Below are 16,152 nucleotides of genomic sequence, written 5' to 3' on the forward strand. Positions count from 1 at the left end.
CCAGTAGCATGAACATATGCATTATTTCCTTCAGTCTGTCCATCAGGAGTGTTATTTTGGGGCACACACTCCAGTCTAAGAACTATTTCCATGTTCTGTAGATCTCCACAGAGAAATAGGTCACACAGCTTGGGAGGCTGACTTCATGCAAAGCTTGTATCTCAAACACACATCTGTACCCTCTCTGAAGAGCATGAGGCCCATGTCCCTCAGCTTCTCTTCTCAGGGTGGCAGGTCACTGGCCCAGAAACACTGGGAAAAGAGCTAGTAGTAAGAAGGACTAGGGAGTCAGGTGTGGAAGCAGCCACCTTCTTGTCAGTTGTCTTCTTTCTGCACACATCTTCGTCCTGAATAAGGAATTTCTGGCCCACAAAGATGAACATGTGCTCTCATTCCTGTCACTAAAGCAATCTCTCAAGATTACGTGGAAGTAAAATCCTCTAAGAATACTGCTCCCATTTCAGACAGTTACCTCCAATTTAGTATAAGGAATGGGCTAATGGAACCGTCAACATAGTTAAATCCTCTTCAAGCCAAGGAGCTCAACCCCCTTTTTTAATGTTAAAATGAAGTTTACAAAACCAGACACTGATAGCAGGCTCTTCCACACCTCAAAACACAAGCCCCAGGAAAGAACAACACAAAGTTTTTCTAAAGCAATTATTTTAATGAATTGACACTGAGGAGGATGTATCAGTCTTGCTACTCTCCAGATTAAAGGTTAAATGCATTAAAGAGAAGAGGCGTACTTAAATCCTTGGTTGAAGACTCTTTGCTGCAGAACACAATTCCCACAGCAGACTAATCATTGCCCACATTAGCATTGAAAAAATATTGAAGAAAATATTTCAGTCAATATTTCCACTTAGTAACAATATATATACTCTATTGCACCAGAAAACAGACCAGAGTAAGCATTATCGGTATCTGAAATGCTCACAGCAATGACACGTTTCAACATGTAGTTTTACAATCGCAGTGCAAAAGCTATTACTTCTCCATCACTTCACGTCCAATGAAGTACACTTACTTCATGCACTCCTTGTAGCTTTCCAAAAAGCTATTAAAGGGGACTTTAATCTCCCTTTTACACTTTGTTTTTCCCCCAGGAGAAAAAATGCCATGTTTTGCTAACTGAAAATTTTAATCTATTAAAAATAGTTTACTAAATTTGAGAACTGGCTTACTTTAACAAAGTAGGAAAGAGGATTAACTAGCAACCAGTCGAAGAATCTGATTCCGTAAGTATGTGCACAACTGGTTCATCAAGTCTCTATTCTGTCCTTCAACCCAGTGCATTTCTACTACTACATCAATTCCTTCTTTCTTCACATTCATTAAACACTTAAAGAGAAAACATCTACTAGTTTCTTTGGGACTTTGTTCTTTGTCAACTGTGAGATTGCTAGCTTCCTCTGAAGGGCTAGGTTCCTCCTTTGCATTACTGGAACCTTTGCCACGTGACGCTTCTCCCCCATTTGCTTCCATCTCCTCCTCCTTCACATGCTCATTGTGTTCTTCTTTGGCAGCAGAGTCTTCCGTTAGCTCATCCCCTGCGGTCGGGTGGACATCCTCATCAGGGGCTATAAACGCTCTTTCAGAGTCTTCAGTCTTGGGGTTTTCACAGTCCAGATTGTTGCTGACACTCTTCGGGAGGTTTTTTCCCTCTTCCATTGCTTGCAGAGTACCTTCAGAAGCTCGAGGAAGTTCTCGTAATTGCCTTACTCTCTCTCGTTTCTTTCTCCTCAAATGAATCCAGGAGTTTTCAATGGCAGTCACAAACAGGCTAACTTCATCCTTCCCACAGGGAACACGTTTATGCTGAACCTATTGCAGAAAACAGCAGAACTTCATACCATCCTCTCACAGTAATAATTTCAAGTAGGATGTTGTTTTAACATATAATACTTAATACTGTACCTTCAGATCAGTGAGAATCTTCTCTACCCAGGCCCTAACCACAGCAATAGCTTCTACAGCATCCCAGCCCATAGCTGCAGCTTTGCTAGATAACTCTTTGACTGTAGAAGCCAAGACCATAAATGTAATCGGTTTTCTGGGTTTTTCCAATTTTCTTCTTTTAGACGGAGGCGACTACAAGAAGAAATAAAAAAAGTTTACAAAGCTATGTAGTGTTAATGGGATGACTTCGTACTCAGAAAACATTGGGGTTAAGAGTACAACGTAAGCCATTAAACAATTAATGACATGGCTTGAGTTTCACTTCACTCCAAAAAGTTTTAGATGAAAACCAGCTAAAAGGATAATGCACCCTTTACTAACCAGAGGTATAGAGGGAGTTGATCTTCAGACATTAGCAAAAAAATTTCATTGGCTCCTTCTCCCTAGTATCAGGCCATAGGACAAGATAAAATGGCCTGAAATCGTGCCAGGGGAGGTTTAGATTGGGTATTAAGAAAAATTACTTTATGGAAAGAGTGGTCAGGCATTGGAGTAAGTTGCCCAGGTAGGTGGTGGAGCCACAGTCCCTGAAGATGTTCAAGAAGCGTGTGGACATGGCACTTTGAGACATGATGTAATGGCCATGGTGGTGTTACGTTGGTGGTCGGATTCAATGATCTTTGGGGTCTTTTCCAACCAAAACAATTCTATGATTCTATAAACTACTATCTCTCTGTGAGCTGAGAAACTGCAGTTGCTCTTGGGAATAGAGGTCGAGGTCATTTTGATCCAAGTTTGCTGAAGGTTTACTTGCATCCTCAATAAGGTTAGTTATTGTCTATACCTGTCTTATAGTATATGTACATCTGGATCAAAAAAAGCAACCATCTCACATTAGTTAAGGTGAACAAGCTGCACTTTCATTCATGTAGGAAAGTCTGAGCTAGATATGTTCACATCTATTTGGTAATGGAATCCATATGGTAAATTAAAAACAAGTTCTCAAAGGAATGCTTGAAGTTCAAATCTAGTCCCAAACTTAGCATATTTTTAATAGTACTAAACTGCTATTTGAAGTGTGTTACCAGTGACCCTTCCTTTCACTGAAACCCACAGGAAATCCCTGCACAGGCTTCTTTTTCCTCCCTACACATGGGTCATTTATGACTGGCATGTAACAACTAACAGTCTGGCAGTCAGTTAGGAAGCCTCACTGTCACAGAATCACAGAATGTCAGGGGCTGGAAGGGACCTTGAGAGATCATCTAGTCCAACCCCCTGCCAAAGCAGGATCACCTATACTGGGTCACACAGGAACTCATCCAGGCAGGTCTTGAATATCTACTGAGAGGGAGACTCCATAGCCCCCCTGGGCAGCTTGTTCCAGTGTTCTGTCACCCTCACAGTGAAATAATTCTTCCTCCTGTTTCCATGGAACTCCTTATGTCTCAACTTCCATCCATTGCCCTTGTCCTGTCATCAGGCATCATTGAGAAGAGTCTGGCTCCATCCTCTTGTCACTCACCCTTTACATATTTATAAACATGAATGAGGTCACCCCTCAGTCTCTTCTCCAGCTCCCTCAGTCTCTCCTAGTAAGGAAGATGTTCCAATCCCTTAATCATTTTTGTGGCTCTGCACTGGACTCTCTCAACTGCTTGAAAGAGTCCTTCTTGAACTGAGGGGAACTGGACACGATATTCCAGATGTGGCCTCACCAGGGCAGAGTAGAGAGGGAGAACCTCTCTCGACCTACCTACCACACTCCTTCTAATAGGCCCTAGAAAGGCATTGCCCTTCTTGGCCACAAGAGCACATTGCTGGCTCATGGTCACCCTTCCATCCACTGGGACCTCCAAGTCCTTTTCACCTTCACTGCTCTCCAGCAGGTCAGTCCTCAACCTATACATGGGGTTGTTCTTTCCTAGGTGCAAGACTCTACACTTGCCCTTGTTGAACTTCATTAAATTTCTCCCTGCCCAGCTCTCCAGCCTGTCCACACAGCCCATCCCATCCATGTTCCAGTCTGAAGGAGACCAGTTTGTTTTACAGCAGTTATAGCTCAATTAGGCCCTTGCTCAAATAAGAGATACAATCACAAGCAAATCAAAATTAAGCAACTTACAGGTACTTGAACATCATCATAGAAACTCCATGCCAATGCCCATCTCATGGTGCGTCCTTGACAGAATTCAGTATGAGTAACTTTAGGAACCTATGCAAAGAAACAGTACAAAACTTCATTTCATATTAATAAACAACATTGTTTTACTGTACATGTTTTCCATTTTGAAAGCATTATAAAGTCAGCATAGAGTGATCTTCTCATGACAAGAAATAGAGATTCTTTCTGACATGGTTCATGGATGTCAGGGCCACCTGAAGCTGGTCAGTGTCATAACTAGTACCTATGCCCACGACCTCCCCCTCTGCCCTGCCACATCTATGGTTCCTTTCAAGTCTTGAAGCCCTTTCAGAACTTCCAAGTTCAGCAACATATAACATGACCCTTTTTGTGCAGCCATCCAGCACACTTACAGCACACATGCATTCTGACCCTACAAAAAGCACATCCTTCCTCCTTGTTCAGAACATGCTCCTGCTCAGCATTTCATTACTGAACCCACTGCTGTAGCAAAGGAACACAAAACAAAGGCAGCAAAGGGCTGGGAAGCCAAGCCACTCAACCTGTCTGCAGATGGCAGAAATGTGCCCAGAAACACTTGCCTATCTTTGCCCCCAAAAATCAAGCCACAACTTACATTGCCTTTAAATATAAAGCTCAGATCCAATGCTAGCGTTAAGTAGTCTTTCCACACATGGATGCTCTAAAGCATGTATGTATGTATGTAGAACGTGCTAAATACTAGTAAGGATAAATATCAACCATCCCACCTCACTTTGAATTATTGGCTCCAGAGCACAAGCCCCAGGTCTGCACAGAAAAAATAAATAAAAATCTTATTTTTGTGAATTGTATTCAAAAAGAGAGAGGAAGAGAACTTTCCCTGCTTTTAGATTCCTAACTGTATCAAAATTTAAGATAAATACAGCAAATTTCAAAACACTTTGAATAACGAGGGCTTTTTGGAACGTTTTTGCTGCATTCTACCCTGAACCACAATACAGTGTGTGCTGGGTTACAGTGACTATGTTCCCATCTGTCTTATAACAAAGATCAAAAATCTGAACAAAATGAAATTGGTAGTGTCAGGAAAAATACAAAACCAACCCTCAGCTTTTCTCTGCAAGGCTTGCAAGGATTTCTCTCACTTTCCTCAGACTGAAGTGCAACAGTACATGAAGTCAGATACTTGAAATCTGGTACTTAGATCAGCATCTTCTTTTGTCACATAGTTTAAGGATTCCCTGTGGCCTGCAGTTGATCTTTATGGGAACTTATTTCATCATGCATTCTCTTCCCTCCACCTCTCTACTATACATAAGGACAGATCTCACAATCACTGTCTTTGTCTGGAAATCAAACAAGACTACACTTCCTCCAGAAAGCCATAAAAAAGTTCTTTGCACAGCCTTCTTGCATGAGAAGGTTCAACTTCACTTGGTGCCAGAACTGAACACAAAGAATTTCTTCCACTTAAACAATGTTACTATTTATTTTATCAACTTAAATCACTAGATTGCACGTTATCTAAAAGGAAAGAGAAATAATTATTTGACTTTTATTTTATAGTAGCCCTGCTATGGCTATTCTAAAGGAGAATTTCTTATGTTCTAGAATGGACAACGAAATGCTTCTACCACAATAAAGACAAAAATCTGGAGACCGTATGTGCTACTTCTCTGTAAGCTTTGAATCTATATTCCATCTCAATTGTTTTGAGTGTCTCTCTAACGATTAATTGCAGTTTCTTCTTGTAAATAAACTCTGTAAAATAGTTCAGTAGTAATTACTTGCATGCATTAGGACATAATATATAGAGTCTATACATGCACTATACACAAACTCACCCCCTGGATTCGAAGCTCCTCTTTCAATGGTGCTAAGCTGCATTTCTTCCCCAGCATGCAACTGTACCATCTGCAAACAACATGTTAATAAGGTATTTTGCAAATGCAGAGCAACTGAAAATGGTAACTACCAGAAAAAACTACTTGGATCAAAAGCCTGCAAGAACAGTAGATTTAAAAACAAAACAACAGAATCACACTCTTAAACAGAGACTAGGACAAAGTACAACATGAATTGGAACATAAGGCTCAAAGGCAGACTGAACAAGGAAATCAGTTTCTGAGTTCTTAGGAAATACATTAAGTCTGTTATTGAAAGAGGACCTAAACAACCAAGAATCCTGTTAAACACGATGACTTTAGTTACGTGGAAAACATTACCCCTTACAATAATTCATTTCAGTTTCTCCCCACTTTCTTTGGGGAATGCATCAGAATAAAAAGGGATATTCACCTATTGACAAGCGTTTGTGCCTACTGGCTACCATATCTGCTTATTTGTAAGCCGTTACCCAGGTTTCCACTACCTAACCCATATTTCATGAGGAAACTAACAAGAAAAAAAAAAAAAAACAAACACAATTTTCCCACTTCTGGTGGAGCTCATCCTTCCACCCAGCTTGACCTCTTCAGTATCTCCAAACATTACACTTCTGTTCTTCAGCTAAAGTACTATTAGAGCTCTACAATCCCCTCTTCCATACATTTTTTTGATGACTGCATTCAAAAGCTTATTTGTAGATACCATGTATTAGAGTTCCCAGTTATCAACAGTTTTCTCAAGACCATGCATCTAAATTGAAGGCAAGCACTTTAAAATTGCTCACATATACAAATGAAATAGACTGCAAATGAAAAAAAAGGTAAATAAATATCATCAGTGTTATTAACAGTCAATTTTTTTAATTTACTGCCTGCATAATGCAATGCACAGAATTTCTCACAGCAATACTTAAATTAAACCTCAACATTTCTAGCAAAACTAAACCACACATCCTTCCCAAAATTATAACATACTGAGCCTGTGACTCCTAACTGAAGTGGGGATAGGGGTAAAGTCAAGATCATCTTACAGTCCAAAGGAGTCTCTATCTACTAACAGTTCATTACTCATGCCTTCTGGTAGAGCTGCCAAACTTTATCTCTAACAAAATAAAAAGAAGTATTTTAAGTGAATTGTTCTTCAAGGTAATCTGTTCAAAAACATGAACTGAAACATTCCCACCTCCAAACACACAGAACTTAGGAAAAATTACGTATGATACACACTTGGCATGGGGCTATGTTCTATGCCCTATGCTATCAGTTCATCAGATGAAGTGATACCCTCCTCTTTCTTAGAGGAGTGGCACTGTCAAGAGGAGCAATACAGGAACAAGCCATTCCTCAGAATTCCACATCACCCTTTTAAAGCAAAAACTTCTTGCCTTGAGAGTAACATCAGTGAGTTCTCTACTACATTTGCCAAGACTGACAAACAGCAACTAATCAAAAGCAAGTTTCTCCTGGAACTACGCACCATGTGGAACCAGAACCCAGTGCTATCGCATTTCCAGAAGTCAAAGCAGCAGATAAAAGGTAGGTTTGGTTTTCTGGGTTTTGGGGTTTTTTAATGAATGAAGCACTTACCGTAACCTCTTTTTAAGTTGCAGACTATCATGAATAATTCTTTTGACAAATTCTAGTTCTCCCCCCTCGGCCATGATTTCTGTGATCCCTCCTGTATTGACAGAACTGGGAGGGGGACGCCGTGGATTTCGAGAATTCACTCCCTGCATAAAACAGAACATTTGAGAGGAACATTTAATGAAATGTTAGGCTGCTTTGTACACTGCTTCCTGCCTCAATCTTTAGTGGGTAGTAAATGTCACCACCTCTAGTCAACCTATCAGAACCACAGATAACAGACATATGAATAATAACAGATATGTTCAAAATAAGTAAAATTGAGTGAATTCCCTAGAGTCTTAAACCTAGGTAATTTACTTGTCACAAATTAGTATCCTGCTAACATGAAATGCGCAGTGCCAATACATGTAAGACATGCTGGTTACATGCATCTACACTGTTCAAATCCACAGTTTAATTTCAACACATATCTTTTTCTTGCTGCCCTATATTACAAAATTAAGTTTTTGACTATATTTGGCAGGTACTGCAAGAACTGTTCTGAGCTACATGAATAGCCTAAATCACAAAGGCAAAAGAAATAATAGACAGGGACAATGCCAGAAACTATTCCCCTATACCACTATTATGTATCACACAGCCTGATTTCAGATTTACTAGCTGTCTACTTTTCAGACTAATTCTCTAAGCCTGTAAGAACCTGTGAAAAGATTCTACAGGTCCTCCCTCACTTCAGGAAAGGTAGGTTTTTCAAAATTCCTTTAGGGTAGGGCTTGGGGAGGGAGAAGACTTAAATACTCTTTCATTATGCTGGCCATGTGCCCAGGTGGCCAAGAATGTGAAGAACATTCTGGCCTGTGCCAGAAATAGCGTATCTGCAGTACCAGGGCAGTGATTGTCCTCCTGGACTCAGCACTGGCGAGGCCACACTTTTGAGTACTGGGGCCCTCCACTACAAGAAAGACACTGAGGTGCTGGAGTGGGTCCAGAGAAGGGCAACAAAGCTGGTGAAGAATCTGGAGAACAGGTCTTGCGAGGAGCAGCTGAGGGAACTGGGGTTGTTTAGTCTGGAGAAAAGGAGGCTGAGGGGACACCTTCTCTCTCTACTGAAAGGAGGTTGGACCAAGGTGGGCATCAGTCTCTTCTCCCTAGTTACAAGTGACAGAACAATAGGAAATGGTCTCAAGTTGCACCAAGTGAGGTGTAGGTTGGGTATTACTATAAACATCTTCATAGAGTTCTCAAACACTGGAACAGGCTGCCTAGAGAGGTGGTTGAATCCCCATCTCTGGAAGTGTTTAAAAGAGGCAGAGATGTGGTGCTGAGGGACACACTTAGACTTGGTAAAATCATTCTATGAATCTATGATTCTGTCTTTAAGGATAAAGTCAAAAGTTTTCTTGCTTTTAAATTAAGATTTCTAAGGCTTTTCTTCATTATATGAAAGCTATTACCAGTCTTTTGATTTTTCCTACTGAAATGAATCTATGATTATGATTTGGGATTTTTCAACCTTCCTCAAGGGAAGAGGTTACACTGTTGCTACCCTCCCCCTCACCAAAGTACAAGCAGCATTTAGTTTAACTTACCTTTGCTTCCAACTGGTTGGCAAAAAAGGGAGGGTTGCACATGCAGAAATCATAAACAATCTCAGATTCTTCTTTCAGTGCATCCATTAGAAGAGTCTTCTGTGGTACCTTAACCACTAATTAAAAACAGAAGTTCGGTCAGTAAAGAACTTTTTCTTTTATCTAGAACACCTTTGACGTATCAGTGCTTGCTAAAACAATACACCATATCAAAACTGTCCTTTCTAAAGAGCATTTTCTGTCTATGAAAAAAATGTAACAACTATCAGCATGCAAATGCAGACCTCAGTTAAGGACTAGCATACAAGCAGCTTGTATGTTTATACACAGTAGTTAGTTATTCTAAAAGCAGGATCATTTACTCAGGGTGTAACAGCCTATATAGACAGACACCAAGCAGAAGTATTTTATTTATTCCAGTTCTGCATAGAAAAGGGTGCTAGGAGGTAGTTCTGCAAAGCTATCCCACCATTAGTTCAAACAGTACAAAAACAAAGAAATTACGTATGACTTTATATGATGACTTTATATCAGTTTTGTTCAATATCTTTATCAATACCTGGATGAGGGGATTGAGAGTACCCTCAGCAAGTCTGCTGATGCTACAAAACTGAGGGGGTTGGCTGACACCCCCTCAGGCTGTGCAGCCATCCAATGTGACCTGGACAGGCTGGAGAGCTGGGTGCAGGCAAACCTCATGAAGTTTAATAAGGACAAGTGCAGGGTCCTACATCTGAGGAGGAATAACAACAGCCCCTAACCTGTACAGGTGCCCGCCGTGCTGGAAAGCTGCTCCGCAAAGAAAGACCTTGGAGTGCTGGTGGACAGCAAGCTCTCCATGGAACTATGTGCCCTTGTGGCCAAGAGAGCCAATGGTATCCTGGGATGCATCAAGAAAGGTGTGTCCAGCAGGTCTAGCGAAGTTCTTCCACCCTCTACTTTGCCCTGGTGAGGCCACACCTGGAATACTGCATCCAGTTTTGGGCTCCCCAGTTCAAGAAAGACAGAGACCTGCTGGAGAGAGCCCAAGAGAGAGGCACTAGGATGATTAGGGGACTTGAGCATCTCCCCTATGAAGAGATACTGAGAGACCTGGGGCTAATTAGTCTTGAGAAGACTCAGAGGGGATATCATCAGTATCTATAAATATCTGAGGGGTGGGTGTCAAGTGGATGGGGCCAGGCTCTTTTTGGTAGTACACAGTAATAAGACAAGGAACAATGGGTTCAGACTGAATATAGAAGATTTCTCCTCAACATGAGGATAAACTTTACAGATAAGGTGATGGAGCACTGGAACAGGCTGCCCAGAGAAGTTGTGGAGTCTCCTTCTCTGGAGACTTTCAAAACCCACCTGGATGAATTCCTGTGCAGACTACCCTAAGTGATCCTGGTTTGGCAGGGGGGTTGGACCTGATGATTTCTTGAGGTCCCTTCCAGCCCCCAATATATTGTGATACCACATCAATCTTTGTACGTGTGCTCGACCCATTACCTAATTCATTATATAATTACCTAATTCATTACACTAAGGTGGTCCTACACTTACACATAAATTCTCCTCCTAGACGTGTGTTTTATTATTAAAATCCCCACAGGTTATATAGGAGACACCTCAATGATTCAATCCTAGTCCAGATCTGCTTCTGGTTTCTGTCAGAAGGCATTATCTATAAAAGTTGACAGAATTCTACTGTCTTTAGATACTGCTCTTAATTACATCTTATTCTGGTTATTTTAACCTTCAAGGTTGTCCCATTATTTAGTCTTAAGGGCCTTTCATTCTTGTTATCCTGGTTTCAGACCAGTTCAGTGGAAGCTTATTCAGCCAAAAATTAACTCTATTCTTCCAACACCAATATGAGTCAGTTTAAAATAGGAACTACTTAAGTTATAATGACTTTTCTGATGCAACTAGAAATACACTTTAACTCCTTCCAAAAATTAACACAAGTGTCAGGTCATTACCTCACAGACTACTCAGAGGAAAAAAAAATACCCACCTAAAGAATTTTTTTAAGATACAGAATGCTAGAATGGCACTCAAGAAAATATTCTGTTTGGTCTTTCTTTACACTTTCGAAAGACATAAAAAAAAAAAAAAAAAAAAGAAAAGCTAAGAAAGAGAAAGACTAACATAAAGGTATCTTAGCTGAGGTTACACAGCAACAAGATTAGTTTTACACCCAATTTTACAATAAAACAGACACCCAACCTTATAATAACACAGAATCCCTGTGTTAGCAATACTATGTACCCTGCACAGGAACTACCATCTTATACAAGTTAAAAGAATCACAACAACAACAAAAAACATTAGACTTCTTTTCTGGATAAACCTTCTACCCACTTGGGTCCACCAACTTATTACTCATAACAAGGACGAAGGCAGACATCCCACACAGATCTCAACTGTCTTTCCCCAAAGGTTATACAATTTCCTTGGAAATTGTGGTCAAGTCACATCTTCTGAAGACCATAGGAACACCAGCCCAAGGAGCAGGTGCTTAAATATGCATGAAGTCTAGTTAAAGCATACAAGCAGGATTTCTTGCAGACTTTACCAGTAACTCAAGGATAACGTATATAGAACAGAGATATTTAGAAGAGAGGCGGAAGCCATGCCTCTCCTCCCAACACGTAGTACTACAGGGTATCATCATCTTAAGAATACAAACTTCGTAAGGTATCTGGCAATTACCAAAGTTCAGGTTATATAGAGCAAGAACAATAGGTATAACAAAATAAAAGTAGTCACTGATAATTATTCATAACTAAATGTAAATTACTAGTTACAGTTACACATCACAGTCAAAGTCAAAAGTTCTTCAGCTGTCATTTGGACCAGGGAGGTGGTTGAGGCCCCATCCCTGGAGGTGTTTAAGGCCAGGCTGGATGAGGCTCTGGCCAGCCTCATCTAGTGTGAGGTGTCGCTGCCCATGGCAGGGGGGTTGGAACTGGATGATCCTTGTGGTCCCTTCAACTCTGACTGATTCTATGATAGTTGGCACCAAAGTGCAAAATCAGCAGACACTGTTGCACATAAATGCGACATTTATATAAATGTTTTGAAATTTTCAGGCCACAGTTACCAGAGGATTTCACTGCTTTTCCTGTTATCAATGCTTTTTCAATTTTAGTTTAAATTTTCAGTTTTACGAAGGGAGAAAAAAAACCCACCGAAGCAAAACAATCCCATGGAATTATTTTTGAGCGCAGAGAAAGACTTAAGACAGGCACAATTCTTCAAACAGATTCTGTAATCTGAGCAGTAACACATGGTTTATTGCACATCCTTTCTAAAGTTACTGTAAAGTTACTTAGAAGAGAACATCAAAGAATACCACATTGCTAGCATGACTGATAGCATGCAGTTTCACTTTGAAATAAGAAAGGAAATAAAACAAACAGGAAGGAAACTATGTTCAGAATCATGTTATGGAGCAAGACTGAATTAACTTGCAAGTAGTTAAAAAATTCCCAGAGCCCAAGTTGGTGAATACCTCTTAACCTACCACTACATAAAGGGTACTGACTTTTTTTTTTGGTATACCAACAGACAATTCTGGCATCATCCCATTCCAATAAAATATGCAAGAATCATGAAATCATATCAATTGGAAAAGACCTTTAAGATCATCGAGTACAATCATTATCTAACTCTGCCAAGGTGGTGCTAAACCATGTCCCTCAGCACCACATCTCCACGTCTTTGAAACACCTGCAGGGATGGGGATTCTACCACCTGCCTGCGGAGCCTATTCCACTGTTTGATAACTCAGAACACCACATAATTCTTTAAGCATTTACAATCATTCTTCAGTTTCTGGTTTCCACAGACAGGAAAGGCTCCCTTTGGAAGAAAGTTCTTGCAAGCAGTATCTCACTTCCAGGCAAAAAAATATTCCTTTTTTTTAATCTAGGAAAAAAAGAAGCTATGGTGCAATTAGTAAATCATCACAACATTACTGCTGGTTTTACTAAGAAAAAATTATTTTTACTTTCATTAAAGCGAGAAAAACAAGGGCTTTATACCAACATCATCTCTAAATGATGCTATGTTGCAAACATTTCCACACAGAGCATCACAAAAATAATGAGGTCTGTGTTGTGGTGGGTTTTATCTAAAACCAAAACCAACCAACCAAAAAACAAGCAAACAAACACACACAAAAACAATGGCCCAGAAAGGTTTCTGACTCCAAAATGTCTTCCTCAACAAGTCAGTAGCTATAGTTGCATACTCAGCTCTAGCTAAAAAACTCAGGCCTAGGAGCTAAAAAACATGGCAAGCTGGATCATTCCCAAGCAGCATCTGGCTACAAGTACCACCAGTGGTACTCCCTTGCCTGTGGCTCCGCTCACCAGCAGTCATTCACTCCAGCTTATCAACTTTGGCACTGCAGCCTCACAAGGCATTTACCTTTGACGGAGGTTTTTCCAGGATGGTGAAACACCACTAAAATCCCTATGATGCCAGTAAAACAAACAAACAAACAAACAAAATGTCATAGTTCTCCATATCAAGTTCTGCATCTTTAAAACTGAAATGGAAGATAGACCAAGACAACAACATTTTGGTAAAAACAATTCCAAAATCCAGCAGGAGTAAACTTTTATTTCAGACCTGAACAATGAACCTGCTTTTTAACGTACCAAGTTCCCACAAAAAAAATTTTCCAAGGTCACCCACAGACCAAGTCTGGCATACTGCTACTACCATAAGCACTGTTAAAACCTAATTTCAAAATGAGGATGAAGGACTCTCTCTGTACAAAAGACAGTGTGGCACTGTCATGTAAATTATCTGTGGGGAGCAATCCAGGTCTCCCAGCAGCAAAAGCGGCACAAATCCTAAGAAATATTTCAGTAACAAGGGGAAAAAAAAAAAAAAAAAAAAGGAGAGATGAAAACATTCCAGGCTGAAGTTTAACTTTCAGGTGTAAGGATGAGTAGCTCTCCATTCACACATTCCATTCAAGACCATCTGTTACTTCCTGTCTTGAGTAAACATTTAACCTGAGGAAGAACAACTGAGGGTGTATTTGGCTGGAATAAGACACCACTGAAGGTAGAAAAAATAGGTCACAACAACTGTATGATAACTTATTACATTTTACCTTTTATAAGATCAGACAAGTTATTCTGTTCTACGTTCTTCTTGGCGTAATTGAAGCACATATCATCCACTTCTGTTGCAAGAAAATACCAGCCATTCAAGGTTGCTCCAAGTAATGGGTATATGCAAGATGCCCCTGTCCCTGCAGAAGTGAAAAGCCATGAGAAATGCAAACAAAATCTCTGGTGTCATACACAGAGATGCAAGGCACTTCTTACAACAAAAAGAACCAATTTCAAGAAAACACTGATTACTGATCATCTATTATTTAGTTCTTTAGTGGATTTTATTTTCTTAATTTGAAATACGGCATTGTTAAATACTCCCTTTAAGCAAATTTAATAATCTGGAATAAATTTTCTAGTAAATTTTCAACTTTTTAGGCTTTTTTTCCTATATGACAACAAAAGAAATCTGTTTTAAAAAGGCAGATTCGTCTGTAAAATACACCTAAATCCACAGAATAAATTTTCTTAAAAGGAATGCTACAAAGCATTGTCATGCAACTCAAAAAATCTCTTGTGCAGGCATCCAAAAGCAAAACTAATGTAATTCGCTAACTAGAAGACTGAAAATACCATCTTTTTTTTCTTTGAATTCCCTTACAGTGACACTTTGCATGTATTACTAACAGCACATTTTTTTTTTTACACTACACAAAACTTTGCTGGTACAGAGTTCAAGACCATGAGAGCCAAGCAATTGCTTGCTATGGCCCTTCCTGTGTTAGTGCTGAGAAATCCCACCCACCAAGAAGCCAAATGAAATCCCCCAGCAGTCAGATTGCCCGTTTCACCATAACAAGCACAATTCCTATCTTTTTTGCTTCTTAAACTTTACATTTTTCTATGGATAAGTAAAAAAAAAAAAAATCTACTAGTTTCCTTGACAACAAATAAGGAATTGCACGTTTTGCCTTTCCCAGTACCTATGTCAATGCCACGCCTAAGGACTTGCTTGTCAGCATCCTGGTGACCGATAAGATCCTCCACCCAGTGGATGTAGTTCAGCCTCAAGGGAACGGTGGGAATAAGCCTTTCCACGGGGATGTCAATTGTAAGACCGAAATCCTCCTTCAGAAGGGTACACGTCAGAGCTCTCACTGCCTCAGGGTCCTTGAAATTCAGGCTGAAAGGTACAAGCAGCGGTCACGGGTGCCAGCGCCACCTGGCTCGCCGCATGCCGGGGGCGGACACACACGGGCAAAGGCACTCGGCAGGCGGCGGGAGCTGCTCCACAGCCCCCGGAAGCGGCCTGGCCTACCCTGCCCTCCCATCCATCCGTCCGTCCCATCCATCCATCTGTCCCTCCCATCCCTCCCTCACGACGCTTCTTCAGCGGCCGGGCCCTACCTCACCCTGCCGGTGAGGGTGGTCTGCAGGTGCTGCTGGAAGTCGGGGTATTTGGCGGCCAGATAGGCGAAGTCGGGCGGTTTGTCCTTGTAGCGGTTGCGTGCATGCATAGACTTGTTAAGGGCCATGGCAACACGGCGGGACGCAGCAGGTTAAGGAGCCCTCCGCGCCGCCGCCCGCCCAGCTCCCAACGCGCATCGCGGCCTCGTCGGGCCGTACCAAGGCGCAGCAGGTGGCGGGGGAAGGCGGGCAGGGCGAAGCGAGTGGGGCCCGGGTTAGACCATCGCCCGCCGCGGAAGAGGGAAGCGGCTGCTAGATACTTTATAGACGGCTGTCATCGCTTCGGGGTGACAAGGTCGACGAGTAATGAAGGCAGAGAAAGCAAAACTGCAGCTCAAAATTCTCTTTTTCTGGTGGCCGCTCTGCTCAGGCTCAGCCTGTGTTCATATTCACACGTGTTACATGCGTGCTGTCATCTTCGTTACCTCGGAGGGAGGTTTAACATTCTCTGAAATTCCTCATAGTCAGGGATTTCTGTAGCATTATTTTGGTGCATGAGGTCACTGTGTTATCCAGGTTAGGACAGGAAG

The 16,152-nt window shown here is 41.1% G+C and overlaps 1 protein-coding gene across 1 annotated transcript; it reads right to left on the reverse strand.

The window, feature by feature from the left end:
- Positions 1-1,166: 1,166 nt before the first annotated feature.
- METTL16 (methyltransferase 16, N6-methyladenosine) lies at positions 1,167-15,690 on the reverse strand. The gene is made up of 9 exons (XM_054386339.1): positions 15,563-15,690; positions 15,139-15,338; positions 14,212-14,352; positions 9,093-9,208; positions 7,504-7,646; positions 5,875-5,944; positions 4,028-4,117; positions 1,921-2,094; positions 1,167-1,827 (listed from the first exon to the last, which is right to left on the reverse strand). Exons 1-9 carry the CDS (start codon positions 15,688-15,690, stop codon positions 1,210-1,212), a joined length of 1,680 nt encoding a protein of 559 aa, XP_054242314.1. The 3' UTR covers positions 1,167-1,209.
- Positions 15,691-16,152: the final 462 nt, after the last annotated feature.

This window comes from Indicator indicator, chromosome 1 (genome assembly GCF_027791375.1).
Source record: "Indicator indicator isolate 239-I01 chromosome 1, UM_Iind_1.1, whole genome shotgun sequence".
NCBI classification, from domain to species: Eukaryota; Metazoa; Chordata; class Aves; order Piciformes; family Indicatoridae; genus Indicator; species Indicator indicator.

Excerpts from the sequence above, each read along its gene's own strand:
- METTL16 (XM_054386339.1), bottom strand. The coding sequence starts at position 15,690 with ATGGCCCTTAACAAGTCTATGCATGCACGCAACCGCTACAAGGACAAA. Across the intron at positions 7,647-9,092 it reads CCAACCAGTTGGAAGCAAAG|GGAGTGAATTCTCGAAATCC; the intron begins GTAAGTTAAACT and ends TGTTTTATGCAG. Across the intron at positions 4,118-5,874 it reads AGGAGCTTCGAATCCAGGGG|GTTCCTAAAGTTACTCATAC; the intron begins GTGAGTTTGTGT and ends TTCTTTGCATAG.